The 19,231-nt window shown below is 42.5% G+C and overlaps 1 protein-coding gene across 4 annotated transcripts in view; it reads right to left on the reverse strand.

The window, feature by feature from the left end:
- The window catches only part of nek8 (NIMA-related kinase 8), a 40,054-nt gene extending 35,090 nt beyond the window's left edge, over positions 1 to 4,964 (reverse strand). Inside the window, exon 1 of one of the 4 annotated variants that reach the window (XM_012956775.3) lies at positions 4,846 to 4,964. In XM_012956775.3, the coding sequence (XP_012812229.1) occupies positions 4,846 to 4,892 (47 nt within the window). In that variant the 5' untranslated portion in view covers positions 4,893 to 4,964. Of the gene's footprint in view, positions 1 to 4,538; positions 4,642 to 4,845 lie in introns of those variants that run through there. The other 3 variants (XM_031895875.1, XM_031895876.1, NM_001006905.1) reach the window with 3 other exon arrangements.
- Positions 4,965 to 19,231: the final 14,267 nt, after the last annotated feature.

Raw genomic sequence — 19,231 nt, forward strand, 5'->3', positions numbered from 1 at the left:
TTGCCCCTAAAGGTTGGCATGTCGGAATGGGAAATTTTCAAGAGCAGTCCCATTGAACTAAGCACTCACAGAACACAAGCTGTGGCAATCAGGCAGTAAAGTATTACAAATACAGGCTATACTAATTCTGTAAGTATCTGTTATTTATTTCCACTCTTTACTGGGTAGTTATCAGTGGTTCTGTTACACATATAATTAATTGTTAATCTCATAATCCAGAATTTTAATATTCCTTTGGCCTTATAATTTCATAGACTGGGGTTTGTTTATTGCTTATATCTAGCAGCTGTGTGCAATGTATTCTAGACATAGACGATAAATGCTTGACATAACTAGATGCTACTGGGCTTTAGAGCAAACTCAATCTAGGGCCAAAAAATACTGGCAAAATGACCAATTCTACTAAGATACATTGAAATTGCTCATTAATTAGGGACTTTCTGGGCCCCCTACAACCACAGGGTCTGCTTCCTTTGTACTTATATCCCGCTTGGCACACACAATGAATAACTGGCATACACATGTATATGCTTTGGAAAGTGATATTTTATTTGCATGTTATTTGTGTCAAAATGCAGGCTCCAAATGCTAGAAATGCATTTGTCATATATGTCCTTAGACATCAGTTAGACTTCAGAGTGCATGCATAAGAAGCAAAGAAGTAATAAATAAATATTATTACAGAAAAAAAGAAAGTAATTTTAAAAAATTGGAATTATTTGCTTATAATGGATAACGGGTTTCCAGATAACTGGTCTCATACCTGTACTATTTATTTAATACAGTTATAGGACCCATTATCCAGAATGCTCGGGACCAAGGGTGTTCCAGATAAGGGGTCTTTCCTTAATTTGGATCTCCATACCTTAAGTCTACTAAAAAATCAATAAAACATTAATTAAACCCAATAGGGTTGTTTTGCATCCATTAAGGATTATTTATATCTTAGTTGGGATCAATTACAAGGTACTGTTCTATTATTACAGAGAAAAAGGAAATCTGAATTATTTGATTAAAATGGAGTCTATGGGAGATGGGCTTTCCATAATTCAGAGCTTTCTGGATAATGGGTTTCTGGATAAGGGATCCCATACCTGTAGTCTAAAAACCCAGTTTCTACTCGCCCTCGTAGTGCACATTGCCAAGATTTCATCATAAGAGCAAAGGTGCTCCAGTAAGTGGATGAGTAACACTGAATGCTACAGCAGTATGTACATAGCCTCCAAGCATGCTGGCATTCCAGGAAATGGGTTTACAAACCAATAGTTATAATTACATGTTATGCAACGGTGAATGCTATGCATTGTGAAGGCGATAGAACTTCTCACTTTAAACAAACAATTTGTTTCTGAGGACAGTCATTCAATTCAATGCATTATTCATGACTACAGTTTATAGAAATAAAATATACACCTACAAAGTTTCTTCTTGGTTGAAAGCCCCACAACACACTCCAAGGTTCTTACATTATGGGGTGACTTCACAAAACTTATGGAAATGGTAGTAAGCCAATGCAATTAATCAGCAAGTTGTTCTTTTGACTTTATTTTGGTAAGGATTTTTACTTTTTTATATTGGCATGTTTAAATGTGAGGCCATTTCCACTGTAATTGCATAGGTTCTTATAGAATGCATCCAGTATGAAGGGGTTTCGGGGAAGAATAACAAAAGGACTCCCACTCCATCCTCCACTGTCTCTGACTGGCATTCTAATTACCTTCCCAGCATGTTTAGGGTTGCCAACAACCAATTCTCTAAGATAAAAATATACTTAAAACAGGGTTAATGCATCCCTTAAAAGTCGGTAACCTTACATGTGAGAGCCAGAACAGATTACCCCCGATGCTCAAAAGCTAGGTGAATATTGGAGTAACTACAGACCAAAGGGCCATGTCTCCAAACACCATTGCCCTTCCCGCAGAATCACTTTCCAAATAACAAGCAGTTATGCATAGAATTATTGTTCTTAAACCACTGCAAGTGCCTGATGTTAAAGCTAATGTATGTGTGAGAGTCAGAAAAGATCACCCCCAACATTCAAAAGCAAGATGAACAGGAGAGTAACTAGAGACCATTGCCCTGAAGCACTTTCCTTATAATAAACAGTTATGCATAAAAGTATTGTTCTTAAACCTCTGCAGTACTACATAATGGGTATTCCATTTCCAGTGCAAATATAATATGAAATATGCTTGATGTTAAAGCTACAAGGAGATATGAACAGTAGTGTCCAAATGGAACCAAGGAAGGCAGAAAAAGCCATTCTGTTATGGCTCTATATATGTCCCAGGGCTCCAGTATTTAGTGCAGTGATCCTCAACCAGTGGCTCGTCAGCAATGTGTTGCTCACCAAGCCCTCTCAGTGCCCCCACACCAGGTAGTTTTTTTTTAATTCCTGACTTGGTGGCAACAAGATTTGTTACAAAATAAAGCCCCTGTAAGCTGATAGTGTGCATAGAGGCTGCCTAATAGCCAATCTTAGCCCTTATTTGGCACCTCCATGAACTATTATGATGCTTGTGTTGCTCTCTAAGGGGGAGATTTACTAATCCACGAATGGTCCGAAGGCGTCCGAATACGTTTTTTTTGTATGTTCCGCAACTTTTTCGTATATTTTCCACCATTTTTTTGTTGCCGTCGCGAAAAAATCGGATTGGTTTTTCCGGCGTTAACAATCGCTCAATAAGAAAAAATCGCGACGGCGACAAAAAAGTCGCAAAATTTTCGTTTCCAATCCGATTTTTTCCCTTTCGGGATTCGGATTCGTGGATTAGTAAATCTCCCCCTAAGTCTTTTTACATTTAACTGTGGCTAAAGAGTAAAAAGGTTGGGGATCCCTGATTTACTGTATTACATTATAATTTCAATACATCTCAACCCATAAACATTTGGAAGCTCATACAGTATATCTTCTGCCAAAAGTTAAACAGTATTGTTTTTCACAATTCCCTTTACAATACTGGCCTATGTTATCCTCTTAACTACAACCTTCAGCGCTCTATAGGGAATCTGAACACCTTCATATTCAGTGAAGCTCATTTATTCTAATATATGCTCAATAATGCTCCTGTGCTGTAACCTGCAGGAACAAATCTGTCAATACCTTTGGTTGTGTCAGCACAGACAGAATAATGGAAGACTATTAGGGTGACCAGATCACTTGTAAATTCAGGGACACGTCTAATAAATGCATGTTGTAGGGTCACACTTGCAATTTGAAAGTGATCTGGTCTCCCTAGATCAGGGATCCCCAAAGTTTTATACCCTGAGCCACATTTAAATAGGAAAAGTACTGGGGAGCAATACAAGTGTGAAAAAGGTTCCTGGGGGTGCCAATAAGAACTATTATTGGCTTTTAATAGCCCCTATATGGACTGGCAGCCTACAGAAGGCTCTGTTTGGCATTATACTTGGTTTTTATGCAACCAACACTTGCCTCATCAGAAAATCAAAAATAAGCACGAGCTTTGAGGCCACTGAGAGCAACATCCAAGGGGTTGGGGAGCAACATGTTGCTTTGGAGGCACTGGTTGGGGATCCCTGCCCTAGATTATATCTGACTGGTTTACCATGAGCAGCTGCAGTTATGTTCATAACAATGTTGATATTTTTAGACAGTAAATATTCCCTTTGGCTATTGAACAGATAGAAATGTACACCAGGGTGTTCACAGCTACTGATGAAACATCACTGAATGTAAATGTGTCCTGAGAAATTAACAAATGTCACATGCCTTGTGAAAATACAGTGTATGAATGGTTTTAAATGATGATGCCCACTTCCACCGAATCCTCCTATAAATATAACAGTGAAATGACAATATCCAGGGCTGAGTCCCCTGACAATTACTTTTATAGGTCTATGAAGATTCTCATTCATCCAGGTCATGATATACAGTATCTAGTAGAATTAAGTCTAAAACAACTAGACTTTTCTGAGTTTTTCTTGAAAACGTTTCACCACTCATCCGAGTGGCTTCTTCAGTTCAAATGACTGGTAGGGAATTCCCCGGTATTTAAACTCTTGATGGTAGTAGAGTCACAGACATCCAATCACAATGGTTCCATTGAACTTGTTCAGTTAGGTGTTAGCTGAAACTGACAGGTGTAAGAAGGTATGATCCAATCACAATGGTACCTTCTTACACCTGTCAGTTTCAGCTAACACCTAACTGAACAAGTTCAATGGAACCATTGTGATTGGATGTCTGTGACTCTACTACCATCAAGAGTTTAAATACCGGGGAATTCCCTACCAGTCATTTGAACTGAAGAAGCCATTCGGATGAGTGGTGAAACGTTTTCAAGAAAAACTCAGAAAAGTCCAGTTGTTTTAGACTTAATTCTACTAGATACTGTACTTTTATAGGGCCCCTATCTAAAGCATTAAAAATGCACAAATCAGCAACCTGCCAGCTGTTGTTGTACTACAACACCCAGAATTCCAGCTACAGCCAAAAACAGTCCAACAGCAGCTGGGGGGGAAGGTTGGACACGTAAATAATGTAAAAAAATGTTGGTACCAAAGGTAATTCCTACTTGCATTAACTTTTCGCCATACCAGGGCCCCATGTCACTATGTTGGACAGAACCATGTAACAGACAGGGTGACAAAGTCTCCGCCTACAAGAATCTGTATCTAATCCAATAGCAGCCAGGGTTCGGTAAATCATGTGACCTATACTACAGAGCGGTATCAGCTACTGATTAGCGGAGCCTTGATATCACTGCGACTCAAATACCGATGGAATGTGTAAGTCAAAGCAGTGACAAGGCTTAATGCTTGTATACCTGCGGAGGCAAATAGTGCATTTCCCCCACACCCCCCGCACCCAGAAGCTCTCACCCAAATGCCCCACGGCCGACTACCCGGATCTTCTTGTATTTCTCCATCTTTCAGCCCCTTAGGCATGGATTCCCCGCAGTCTCCATGGAAACGCATCCGGGATCTTTTGGGCGGTCTTTGGAGCATGAAGTAGTTGTACGTGGAAAGCGCATGCGCAGAACTCTGCATTAGGGTAGAACAGCGAAAACTTTCATTGACGCTGTGTGTGTGACAGGGCTGGAGCTGAACATGGCAAAGCCCAGAAGGCTATATGCATTAAAACGATTCAATTATTTCACACGTTTGTTTTTTTGTTTGTTTTATTACCTTCAATTTAACAAGATAGATAGTCATTATTCCAAAGTTACCAGGGGTGGCAAAAAGCTGCTTCTGGTAACTTTAAAGAGCCAAATCACACCAGGGTGAGCATTGATTTTGTTATTAATTTGGCTAGTGGGTGGGGGTTTGCCTCTAGCACTGGAAACGCCAGGGCCTATTTTGGGTCTCAGCCCAGATCTGGTCCCTACCAGCCTTGGACTGGGATTCAAAATAGGTTCTGGCATTTCAAGTTCATAGACCCCAAACAGCCCAGCCCCCCAACCAGGCCACATAATAGACTGTCTATGACAGGGATCCCCAACCTTTGGTGAGCCACACAGGCATGAAAAGAGTTCTTTGGGGATGCCAAGTAAAGGCTGTGATTGGTTATTTGGTAGCCCCATGTGGCCTGCAGGAGGCTCTGCTTGGAGTAAAACAATGTCTGCCTTCCAAAACTTGCCTCCAAGCCAGAGATTTAAAAATGGCACCTACTTTGAGGCCACTGGGAACAACATCAAAGAGGGTAGTAAGCATCATGTTGATTACAAACAACTGGTCTATGGCATCTTACAGCAGCCCCTTAGGCATTTGCCAGAATCCACAGATTGCCAGTCTGGGCCTGGTCCCTGCCCCAGTGGAGCTTACAGTTTAGGGCAGGGATGCCCAACCAGTGGCTCGGGCAGGGCCGCCATCAGAAATCACGGGGCCCCTCACAACAAAATTTTCTGGGCCCCCCTCCCACCAGTACAAAGGACTCACGGACATGAGACATTGGTAGCCAGCAGGGCCCCCCCTAGTTCATTGGTAGCCAGCAGTGCCCCCCCTTGTACACTGGTAGCCAGCAGGGCCCCCCCTAGTTCATTGGTAGCCAGCAGTGCCCCCCCCCTTGTACATTGGTAGCCAGCAATGCCCCCTAGTACATTGGTAACCAGCAGGGCCCCCCCTAGTTCATTGGTAGCCAGCAGGGGCCCCCCTTGTACATTGGTAGCCAGCAATGCCCCCCTAGTACATTGGTAGCCAGCAGTGCCCCCCCTAGTTCATTGGTAGCCAGCAGTGCCCCCCCTTGTACATTGGTAGCCAGCAGTGCCCCCCCTAGTACATTGGTAGCCAGCAGTGCCCCCCCTTGTACATTGGTAGCCAGCAATGCCCCCCTAGTACATTGGTAGCCAGCAGTGCCCCCCCCTAGTACATTGGTAGCCAGCAGGGTCCCCCTTGTACATTGGTAGCCAGCAGTGCCCCCCTTGTACATTGGTAGCCAGCAATGCCCCCCTAGTACATTGGTAGCCAGCAGTGCCCCCCCTAGTACATTGGTAGCCAGCAGTGCCCCCCTAGTACATTGGTAGCCAGCAGTGCCCCCCCCTAGTACATTGGTAGCCAGCAGTGCCCCCCCCTAGTACATTGGTAGCCAGCAGTGCCCCCCCTAGTACATTGGTAGCCAGCAGTGCCCCCCCTAGTTCATTGGTAGCCAGCAGTGCCCCCCCTTGTACATTGGTAGCCAGCAATGCCCCCCTAGTACATTGGTAGCCAGCAGTGCCCCCCCTAGTACATTGGTAGCCAGCAGTGCCCCCCCTAGTTCATTGGTAGCCAGCAGTGCCCCCCCTTGTACATTGGTAGCCAGCAATGCCCCCCTAGTACATTGGTAGCCAGCAATGCCCCCCTAGTACATTGGTAGCCAGCAGGGTCCCCCTTGTACATTGGTAGCCAGCACAGCCCTGCACAGAACGGAATAGCACAGCCCAGCCCCCCTTGGCTGCGGCGGCTCCTCCGGCGAGGTACTTCGTTGACGGTTCCTCTACAAGTCTGAGTGCCGAAAGACGCCAGCCCTTTTATAAGGTTGCGCCCTGTGCGTACTGACGTGCATGTACGCACAGGGCGCGACCAATAGGATCACCCGCTGACCACCAATGACAGGGCCCGGAATTCATTAAAGGGGGCCCGAGCTACTAAGTAAACTGTAGCACCGCCGGGCCCCCTTTTAAAGTTAGAATCGTCCGGGCCCGGGACGGCTGTACCCCCCTGATGGCAGCCCTGGGCTCGGGTGCAACATGTTGCTCACCAACACTTTGGCTCCCAGTGGCCTCTAAGCAGGTGCTTGTTTTGAATTCCTGGCTTGGAGGCGAGTTTGGTTGCATAAAACCTGATGTACCACCAAACAGAGCCTCCTTAAGACTGCCAGTACATACAGGGGCCAATTACAGCCCTTATTTGGCACCCCCAGGAACTTTATCATGCTTGTCTTGTTCCCTAATTCTTTTTACAACTGTGGCTCACAGGTTACAAAGGTTGGGGACCCCGGTCTAAAGGTCCCTATCACACACACTAGGGTCAATTTCATCAGGAGCCAATTAACCTGCCTGTATGTTCTTAAAGGAGAAGGAAAGGTAAAAACTAAGTAAGCTTTATCAGAAAGGTCTATGTATATACAGCCATAAGCACAGAAACGCTGCACTGAGTCCTCTGTCAAAAGATTTGTTGTCTTTGTTTTCCTGTGCCAGAGACACGCAGCTCGCTCCCACGCTCTGCTCCCCCCCCCCCCTTAGGAATGTGTGATCTGAGCCAATCAGCAGGAAACTTCCTCATAGACTTACAAACTGAGCATTTAGGGCTCTGGTACACGGGGAGATTAGTCGCCCGCGGCAAAACTCCCTGCTCGCGGGCGACTAATCTCCCCGAGTTGCCTTCCCCCTGCCATCCCACCGGCGAACATGTAAGTCGCCGGCGGGATGGCAGACGCGGCGGGGCGATTTCGGGAAATCGCCGAAAAAGCCTCGCAAGTCTTTTTCGGCGATTTGCGCGAAATCGCGCCGCCGCGTCTGCCATCCCGCCGGCGACTTACATGTTCGCCGGTGGGATGGCAGGGGGAAGGCAACTCGGGGAGATTAGTCGACCGCGAGCAGGGAGTTTTGCCGCGGGCGACTAATCTCCCCGTGTACCAGAGCCCTTACACTGGTCTTGGTCTTGGTGCAGGAGCGAGGCTTTTCTTTCTTTACAGAGCTCATCATTTGTTTTTCCTATAAGGCTTCCGATTATCTGAATGGGAGAAATATGGGGAGACTTAAGGGCACTATTGAGAGAACTGAAGGTATGCCTGCAGCTTGAGATTAACTCTTTATTAGCCTTTCCTTCTCCTTTAAAGTGTGGGAGAAAAAGGGAGTACCTGGAGCAAACCCACACAAACACAGGGAAAACTTACAAACTCCATGATGAAAGTGCCCTGCCTGGAATCAAACCCAGGACATCAACACTGCAAGCCAAGAGCCCCCTGATTAACAGAGCTGTTAAGAAGCATTGTAGAATCTGGTGTCTTAGCTAGAGGACAGCTGCCTTCTCCTACTGTATATTGTTTCAAGAATTAAAACCAGCAGTGCATAAAGAGACAAAACAAATGCCGCTTTAATTTACAATTACATGTAAAAATAACATTAAAACTACTAAAACTTTTTTTTATGTATGTTGGAATTGCTTTGAACTTGTGCAAATAAATATTGGGATGAGTTTATTCCCTTATAGCTTATTTATCTAAATTAATATTTGCAAGTACATATGAAAATTAGACTGTATATTTGCCTTAGAAGCCAGTGTATGGCAAATAAGACAACAAACTTTGTGCTTCTGGGATCCCAGGACTCAGTGGATTTTGTAAGTGGCCCTGAATAATGCACAACTGAAATATATTTTTGCATAACAGATTATACTCCAGAAAGTTTGGGGATGGATGAACTGCATAAAAGAGTTAGCTATAGGACCAAGTACCCCAGGCTCAGACTGGCAATCTGTGGGTTCTGGCAAATGCCAGAGGGGCTGCTGTATGATGCCATAGACAGTCACTATTTATTGGGCTGGGGGGGTTGTTTGGGCCTCTGTGTACTTGAAATATCAGGGCCTATTTTAAATCCCAGTCCAGACCTGAAGTCCCCTTATTATAACATAGAGGCATTATCAGAATTAAAACTACAGGCTCTATGGAAGAAAGAAGAATACCCACAGGCTGCAGAGGCCAGCTCTAATTGCTAATTATAAGAAGTATTTTGTGCTGGTCCTGATTGCACATGTGGGGGGTAGGCTGAAAACAGAAGGAAACAATGTGAAACCTTTAACAGTTCATCCCCAGCTAATCAAATACCATTTTTATTGCCTTTAAATGTCCATGTGATGACATGTTGCTTGTGATTCATAATCTCTTGTAATTGCCACAGGCCCTAGAGTAATTAGCCACTGTCACATGGGTGTTTAGAAGGGAGTGAGAGTTTGTTGCTGAGGGGCCTGGGGGGATGGAGTCGCCTACGTTGTTTTTCAGACAATGCAAAAAGTGTCCTTTGTACATTAACAACCATGTACTAAAGCTAGAGACTGGGCAGTCTAGTCTGCTGGTGACCCAACACATCAAACAGGAGACACTGGTCTTGGCGGGTGGGGAGAAGAAGAAGCCTTTCATTCCAGTGATCATCAAAGCCAGTTGTAGGTGATCACTGCAATGGTATGACCTCTATGAATGCAGGACTGTTTTAAAGCAAACCCATTAACCAGTGTGGTGGCAGGTTTCATGAACTGGTTATCAGTGATCTATTTAATAGAAAAACTAAGTTTCATTGGCAGGATTTAAACATAAAACTAAATTATACAAAAAAGGTAAGCAAAACCCATCCCTTTACACACAGACCCATCTTTGCCCTTTTGAAGCAATGATGAGTTAGGGCTCATTTACAGCAGTTTAGCAAAGCTCAGTATTTGTTGCCCAAAATGCACATAGCCATTCCCAAGGCACTGAAGTCCTAGAATCCATATCTTCATATTGGAAAAAGGTGAGGGGCAAGTTGCTTGACACTGTGAGCCTAAAGGGGCAGATGGTTTCTAAAATTCATTATCATGATCCTTTCAATCTGTGGAACCAGGTATATCTTGTGAGCCAAAAACTACATTTATTTTTAATTCTGAAAGTATTTATATCTATTCACTGTTGCTTGAAAAACTGTAAGGTAAAGGATATTATTAGTGAATATGAAAGATCAGTTGTTAATGCATACCTAAATATTTCCTTCTAGTAGTGGGACAAGAATTAAGATGGCGATTCCAGGCTGACATAAGCTGCTGACTTATTTGGCCCATGTAGGGGGTCAGCCTCATGTAGGGTTGCCACCTGGCCTTCCTACATTTTTATTTATTTTTCCTATTAGTAACATTGGCATCAAGCATGATTTTTATTGTCCAGGTGGCAAAACTAAACTCATGTCCATTGGGCTGTTGATATAGTCTTCTTTTGATAGTTCTGTATGGGTTTGAATTATTATCAAGTCATAGGCCCAGAATCCTCGACTCAAATGATTCAATCTCCTCAATTTAGTCCTCTGTATGGATAGTAAAAATAGGTAATGACCAACTTACCAAATGAATAGATAGAACTTACCAAATGAATATTTCCTTTATATTTGGACCCCTCTTGCTTCTTGATATCGGGGGGCTATCAGGTGAAATAAGACAGGGGTTCTATAGCATTTACAAAAAAGACAAGAGCCAAAGGACATGCCAGTCTCATTCCACTTCTCCCAGTCTGAACGGATTCAAGATTGGTCCTAACCCTGCCTAGTGACTGTAAGTAGAAAAGGTTTAAACAGTTTAGACGAAGGACCAAATTTCATTCTTATCAGAACTTTCCACAAGTGCATCCATTCTATTGTTAGAGAAAAAAAGAAACCATCTTGTTTTTTGACACTATTGAGTCATGTGCCTAGCAAATATAAGCTGGTACTAGTACGTCATTCAGCTTCAGTGTCAGAATGTAATATCAGTGGTTCTGCTTTGTTTACAGAGGTCATCACTATAATGAATTTATTAGTAAGTACTCTAGCCAAAATTTTTATGGCGCTGGTTAGTAAGGAGAATGGGCAACATGAATCACAGAGCTCGACATTTTTACCAGGTTTATTATAAATACCTAAGAAAAGAGGGGGGAAGCCAGCAGCATCAAAGGAATTAGGGGGGTCTACTTTGGCCTTATACCATTAATTAGGTAGGCTGTTAAGGCCAGGGGGGGTCTTTAGAGGCCAGTTATTTTACTGCCCCAACAATCCCCTCCAGGATTAATACATTTTCTATTTAACTGGCCTGCTTTAAGCATATTTTAGGTACTGAGCAGGGGCTAGCCTGTTGAATGATGGTTACTGGCAATATTTATAAAGCTGAAAAGTAGTTAGCCAACTATTTTTTCAGTTCAAATGCATTGCTACTATTTAGAATTACATCAGAATTTTCTTTTAATGTATTGACTTAAGGCACGAGCCTTCACCCGAGCAGATCTTCACCCGATATCCCCACCTACGGATGGGCGATATCGGGGAGCGTGTAGGTAAAAAAAATAATAATTTGATTGTTTGGCCCTGGGGTCTAAGGGGCCGATATCAGCAGCTACTATCGGCCCGTGTATGGGGACCTTTAATCATGTAATGTCTAAGTCTTTTCCCAACCAAGTGGATAGCCATAATCCTGAGCAGACTGCCATTCCTTTCTATTCCTATTGCAATTCATATGCAGATGGATCACCAATTACTAAGGCCAAAAGCAACAGTTAGGTACCTGGTAGTCAGATATCAACCTCTTTGATGTTGCTCCCAGTGGCCTCAAAGTAGATGCTTATTTTTGAATTCCTTGGAAGCGAGTTTGGTTGCATAAAACCCAGGTGTACTGCCAAACAGAACCTCCTGTAGGGAGCAACCTCTGGAACTTTTTTCATGTTTGTGTTGCTCCCCAACTCGTTTTCCATTTCAGTGTGAATCACGAGTGTAAAAGGTTGGGGACCCCTGCTCTAGGCCCTTAAGCAAAAACACAGTGTTCACCACCAAATTTCACACTTAAATGATAATGCCACTCTAATCAGCCTCCTGGCTGAGCCCCCTGCCACTGCAATAGCCCCCAGCCTCACAGTTTGGAAACCAGTGCCCACGTGCATAGCCTCACAGTTTGGAAACCAGTGCCCACAATGGACACCTTTCTAATTGCAATAAGAATAATTATTGTACCTTCTCAATAGTTCCAGGTATTGATTTGAAGTCTCCCTTTCCACAATGCAAGTCAACAGTGCAGTTACCTGAACCTGCAACACAAGATGTTTGCCCAGTAACAGTACATTGCACCATACACAGGCCAGTAATGGCTGCCGCATTGTAATCTCCATAACATTTCTCTTTTTGTCTGGATTTTAATGCTTGTGTGGGAACAAACCAATGGTCTACCCAATTGACTGACCAATGACCACACTGACTCCAGTTTTTGACCCAGGGGCTAAATTATGGTCAGCCTGCCCGCCAGCCAGCAAACAGACAGCTCTTTGTTTTTATTTGCAGAAGGACTAATGGAATTAGACACCTGTATTATTAAATCAGAACCTCTATTTGAAATTAATTTATTGCTGAATGATCCTAAAGTGTGAAGTTCCTATCAGCACATTGGTGGGAATTTATTTTCAAAGCAAAAAATATTTAGGACACTGCAGCTACGAGTTGCACTTGAGGTATAACCTTACTCCGAAACCGTGTCCATGGATCCTTGATACTTTGAGACATTCCTAACATTACTGGCTACAAAGCTACTGATCAGCTGATCCTCTGCAGGGCATAAAGCTGACACTTATTAATGCAAACAAAATTGCCAGGAATTTTGACTGGTTTCATGCTATTTATTTTAAGGACCATTGCGCACCCTAGTGGCGAGCTAGGAACTTCTCATTTCTTTAGACACTGATGCTGTATTATTAAACTATGGTCAATATAATCACAGTGAAACTGATGCGTACCATAAAAAGTCAGGTGGGCATATCAGGAGAAGATCCGCTTGCTTGGTGACCTCGCCAAACATATAGTTTCATAGGGTTAAAAAAAGACCAGAGCCCATTAAGTTCAACCCTTCCAAGTAAACCCAGCACACACAAACCCATACTGACCTATCTATACACTCACATACATAAACCCTATATACCAACATCAATACTAACTGTAGATTTTAGTATCACAATAGCCTTGGATATTATGCTTGTTCAAGGACTCATCCAGGCTCATCCAGGCATTAACAGAATCTGCCATTACCACATCTCTAGGAAGGACATTCCCCAACCTCATTGCCCTCACCGTTCCTCTAATCTAAAGGGGGGGCCTCTGGTGCTGATTGTTTTTATGGGAAAAAAGAACCTCCCCTATCTGCCTATAATCTCCTCTAATGTACTTGTAACGAGTGGATCTTACAGCATATGGCCACCTTTAGGAACAGCTTATAAACACCCCAGGTGCCACTGGCTTCATGGTCCTAGATATTTCTGTTACCAGGCATGCATTTTGCAGGGCTAAGGCAAATGTTTCCCAAGTTTGTCCATAACTGTCAAAGCTCCTATAATTATTATTTACTAAATAATATCCTGCACAGTATTTATAATTAAAAGATGTTCAAATCCCTTTCTTAAATGGGATGTAAACCCTTTGAAATTCAGATTAAGCAGAACAAAATACTGGAGTGGGGTTTTTTTGCAGCACTTTTTAAAAAGCAGTATATAAAGGGAACCTATTGATAAAAGTTTGCTCCCCCTACTGGAGCTTTAGGGAAACAATATTTTTTCAAGAATGTGCTGTTCCCAGGCCCGGACTGGCAATCCTTGGGTTCTGGCAAATGGTTGGGCCTCTGAGTACTTCAAGTGCCAGGGCCTATTTTAAATCTCAGTTCAGGCCTGACTGTTCCACTGAGTGTTCTCCCCTTCTTTACCTTTTCCTAGTGTGTGCTACCATGCTGGGGCTACACATGTAGGGTTTTTCTTCTTTTAGTTTTCATATTAGCAGTTATGTAACAGGAGTGGCCTTATAAAAATCAGTCAGTTAAACTTTTGTTTTTCTGCCTGGCCCCTACCTGGACAGAAGAGCATGCATTTTACCAGTTAGGCACAGGTCCTAACATGTTGCAAGCCTCTGTAAATACTGCACTCAAGACTTTATTTTTGCTATATTTGCTATATTTTGCTATTATGACAGTACCTGAGAAGTCATGAAAACCTATGATACACAAAATCAGACGGTGTATTGAAAGGGGTGGTTCACCTTCAGGTTAATTTTTAGTAATGTTATAGAATGGCCTATAATTAGCAACTTTTTTTTTTTGGTTTTTATTTTTAATTTGTTAAAGTCTTTAAATGATTTACCTGGTGTCACTGACCTGGAAGTAAAAACAACAAAAAAAGGCTACCATTTTATTGTTATGGTTACATTTTATTACTTATGTTTTTATTTAGGACTGCCTATATTTATATTACTTTCTCTTTCAAACCAACGTCTGGCTGCTAGGTTAATTGGACCCTAGCAACTGGATAGCTGCTAGAATTCCAAACTGGAGAGTTAAATAATTCAAAAACAACAAATAAAATATGACGACTATTTGCACTCTCTACATCAGGGATCCCCAAGCTTTTAAACCTGTGAGCCACATTCAAATGGAAAAAGGTTTAGAGAGCAACACCAGAGGTGCCAGTGAGAGCTATAGTTGGCTAATTGATAGCCCTTATGTTGACTGGAAGCCTACAGGAAGCTCTGTTTGGCAATTACACTGGGTTTTTGTATAATCAAAGCTTGTCTCCTAACCAGCAATTAAAAAAAAAAGCACCTGCTTTGAGGCCTCTGGGAGCAAAATCCAAAGGGTTGGGGAGCAACATGTTACTCACGAGCCACTGGTTGGGGATCACTGCTGTACATCGTCAAGAGTTAAAGTTTAACAACCCCTTTAAGGTATTAAAGAATAAATTGTGTGTGTAGATTCACCCACAGAAACCTCTGACTCGGATGGATTCTGTTCTCAAGCTAACGTTAGTTACTTCAACTATGGCCTTGAAGACAGAACACCTATTTGGCAAAGAGCAGTTTCTTGTTTTCTGTGCTGTGAACAGATATTTCTATGCACGTACACTGGTAAACTGGTAATGCATTTGCTCATATGTTTCTTATGACGTGTGTGCTACTATGTCACAAAGTCTATATAAACCTGGTGCTGTCTTTGTTCTGTAGTTCTGACTTGGCTTTGCTCAGAACCCACGTACGTGTCTAATAAACCTTACCTATTTACCTCAAACAACTTTCGGTATCTGAAATTTCCACAACAAAGGGCACAGTCAACTAAGGACAAAAGAAATGCACGTTTAGTAGACTAGATCTGCCACTGGCCATAGATATTTTAATTGATTTTATTTTTACATTTTTTTAGGTCAGGTTGCTGTCACGTTACAGAAACAGTCCCTGCTGAATCGCTTGAGTTGAATGCTGGCCATGGCAGTGTGCTGAAGGGCATTCTGGCAGCAGGCAGAGGATAAAAATTATTACAGAGCTAAACTACATGATTAGTTTCCGACATGCTCATTTTTAAATCTACTAAAAAAATCCTTTTTGGTGATTATACCACCTGATGTACTACAAGACTTGCTGGGAAGCTATATCCCTGCGTCCCATCTGAAGCTTCCCTCTTCTATGGCGCCGACTGTGTAACTCTGGTTATGGCCATGCATATCCTGTTGGACAGGCAGTAAAGAGAAAATTACCCCAACAAAATTGTCCATGCCTGGATATTTCTAGTATACTTCCTTATGTTACTATTTAACAGAAAGCAAAATCACAAACTACTGCCTATCTGAACATTGGCAACTTAATCATGGCACAATGTGGAAAGGCAGCCATATTGCTTACATTGCTTTTCACCAATTACAGATTTTCAAAACTGGTCAATATTTAGACCTGGGTGCAGTATTTATAGGAAATAAAAGCCAATCCTATATGAAATGCCAGAAGGCAGGATCCTAAATGTTTAAAGCCTGCTTCAGACTCCCACCACCCCACAGCAGTTCCACCGAGTCTTTTCCAAATTGGACACCCAAGTGGCATCACAGTTGGTTAATATATTTGATGTTAAGGCCTTGGGGGTAATGCCCATATTCAATGAGAGCTCACAAAGCCATAAACCATGGATAACACCCATGGACATTGCAAGGAGACTTGGACCAGACCACATTTTGGACATACAAGAGAGACACACGGTCAGAACGTTTGTTGTAGAGGAATGCCACTGAGAAGTCATGTGGCATAACTTTTATAAGAGCAAGCATATACTGCAATGGGAAATATATAGCAGCTCTGAAATACTGTGGTGGAGAACTTTATATGCAGTTTATCTAATTTACATGCCAGTTTAGATGCAAGGCGGCATCCACCTTTTTCCCAAGTTTTTTAAGCTAACCAAGAAGCAACACAGCTGGCATTGCCTCCCAGCATCCCCTGTGATCCACTTGCTCTGCCATTGGGATGACCAGCATTTTATTTTCACCTCAGGATAAACAGCTTGTATATATACAGTTTTCCCTGGGGACCAAGCTCCTGAAACAGGGCCTCTTCCCAGGTAACAGGGGTCAGATGGGAAACTTATGATGGCATCGTACCAATAGATTGAGCCATGGGACACCATTTAGCACAGTTTCTAAGTATATAATTTACAGGATATTTAACCTTCATATTTTTCTTTTTAATCCAGCATCTTAAATCTCTACGTTTCAGCACTTTTCCCATTCATAAAACTAATTTTTCTTAAATTAACCCCTCCTGCAATCATCCACCTTCTTTAACTCTGCTCCTCTTTCCTCCATTTTTCTGTTGTCTTCTATGTTGATGTTCTCTCCCTTTCTCAAGAACACTCTTTTTCTGCTGTCAAGTGGGGAAGGTACCTACTTCCTGAAGACAGAACTGCAGCAAGAACCCCTGCAGAAGCCACAGCTGCACAGGCAGTTATGGGACTACATACTGCCATGATAGGGTTCTCCCACTTACCTAAAGCCAAACACCACAGATCATGTGGGCCATTTCCGAGAGGAGGTACATTGTAACAGATGATAGGTAATATGATTGGCTACTGCCCCTATGTGCAGAGGGAAGGTCTGCAAAATGAAAATGCCTATGTCCCAGTCAACTTTGTGGTTGGCAGATCAGCATGATGGGGACTTTACAGCGTTCAAACAAGTAAGCAAAGATGTTTCCTGGGGTCAGTTTTCCCTGGGGACCAAGCTCCTGAATTAGGGCCTCTTCCCAGGAAACAGGGGTCAGATGGTAAACCTTTGATGGTATCATACCAATCATTACTATACTCATTAATTTTCGCAGGACACTGTTTTTCTTTCTAAAAACCACCTAGTATCAGGCAACACATTCATTCCCCTGGAACCAAGAACAGAACCAAGGAATAGCAATGCTTAGGTATATTGGACACACTTGTAATGAGGGGGTATCAAGAATAAAATAAAGCTTGTGAAAACAGACAATGATAGCTAAACTGGCATTCACACTCCTCTGTATAACTGGGCCACAGGTTAAAAAAACAAAACACCAAGTGCTTGCAAAATGCATATAAGGTGCCATGTCTACAACCACAATGTTTCAGGGTAATAGGTTTGCCTTCCTGAGAAACAGAGTAGCAGTACTCACGAACAGCAGGGGTAGAGGTTGTGTTTTCTGATTACAAGTGTGTCCAATAGACCCAAACAAACCATGTATTATGGGTGTAGGAAGATCTACGTAAATGCAGGCATCATGCGTTGATCCCTCTTTTCCCCAGTGTGCTGAAAAGTACACTGTATAGTGAGGGACAATGTAATACATGATGGTGGAGTCAATACTGACCTCTAACCAGGGAAATCATGCTTTGATCCCATTGAAAACCCACATGCCTTGTTATGGTCAACCACAGCATTACTCTTCTGAAGGGCAGTTGCTAAAATATACAAAATTGCAATATTCCCTGCTTAACAGCAGTGTGAAGAGTCAGTGTTGGTACCCAAACAACCATAACCTGTGCAAATATGGTTTTGTATTTACATTTATTGGTAGTGTTTTTGCAACCCACTGGGAGTCTTAAGGAACTCCCAATCACATGAAATACTAACATCACTGAGTTTCTTGGGGCAGTTACTCACATATAACTATATTGGTTTTGTGACCTAACATATCTTGCTATGAGGGGTCAATGGTGGGACCTCCCCTCAGGATTATTTTTAGAATCAGCGCAGGTTTGTGTGTTACAGTGGAGATGTCTAAGGATAATGGTGTTGCTTTTCATCAACTTCATTTGCCCCTAATCGCTGCCTATGAGGATCACATAGAATTAACTGATGGCATTGGGAATTTTCATACACAATTCCTGTAATTTCATTGGGCAGCAGTAGCTGATAAAAAACCCTACTTGTGCCATTTGTATAAGGGGTGATGGCTTTATATAAATATTCTACATAAAAGGAGTATGCAAGTCAAAATTTAAAAAGCATACTGCCCAATAGTCCTCCTATTGTTTAGTAAAAACGCCATACTTTTGGCTCACCTAATCAAATATTTACTCAGTCACACTTACTTCACATTGTCTAGAACAGGCAGCCATCTCTAAAAAGGTATTCTCCCTTCATTTCCTTCCTTGCTTCATACTGCACAAGTGTTTCATTTCCTCCCCCCCCTCCCCTCCCCTCTACCAGATCCGCTTCTGATTGGCTGGTGGGCATGTGTAGCGCAGAACAGCAGACAGGATCAAGTTACACACATGCTCAGAGAATAGGAAGGCTGCCGCTGGCACCTACAGGAAGGGGAGAGATTTCAGTGATGTCACTGTAGGCTTCACACTGCTGTAGGCTGCCAGCGCCATATCTCAGAGAAGCAAGCAGGGATCTGGGAATTTAGATATGCAGTAAGTACTTAAAAAGAATGCCTTTAGACTTACTTTTAATTTATATTAACCTTTCCTTGTCCTTTAAGGGGGCTTGGGAGTAATCTAACTTTGTTGGAGTAATCTTACTTTCCCTTTTCTGTCGATCATGCTCCCAAACTTACAGACTCCTGTAAAATGCAAGAGCCTACAAGGAACTGCACAGCTGAATGGTTATCAACCAAATTAACTTAAAGCTCAGCATAGAATTAGGAGTTATTTATAATTTACAAAATACAATAGGACTTGGTAAGGTAATAAATATCTCTTTACAACAACAACACGTTACTACAGGTTTAAACAGATGAGCCATGATATTTGGACTGCATTATAAACATTTTTG

This window comes from Xenopus tropicalis, chromosome 2 (assembly GCF_000004195.4).
Source record: "Xenopus tropicalis strain Nigerian chromosome 2, UCB_Xtro_10.0, whole genome shotgun sequence".
Lineage (NCBI taxonomy): Eukaryota > Metazoa > Chordata > Amphibia > Anura > Pipidae > Xenopus > Xenopus tropicalis.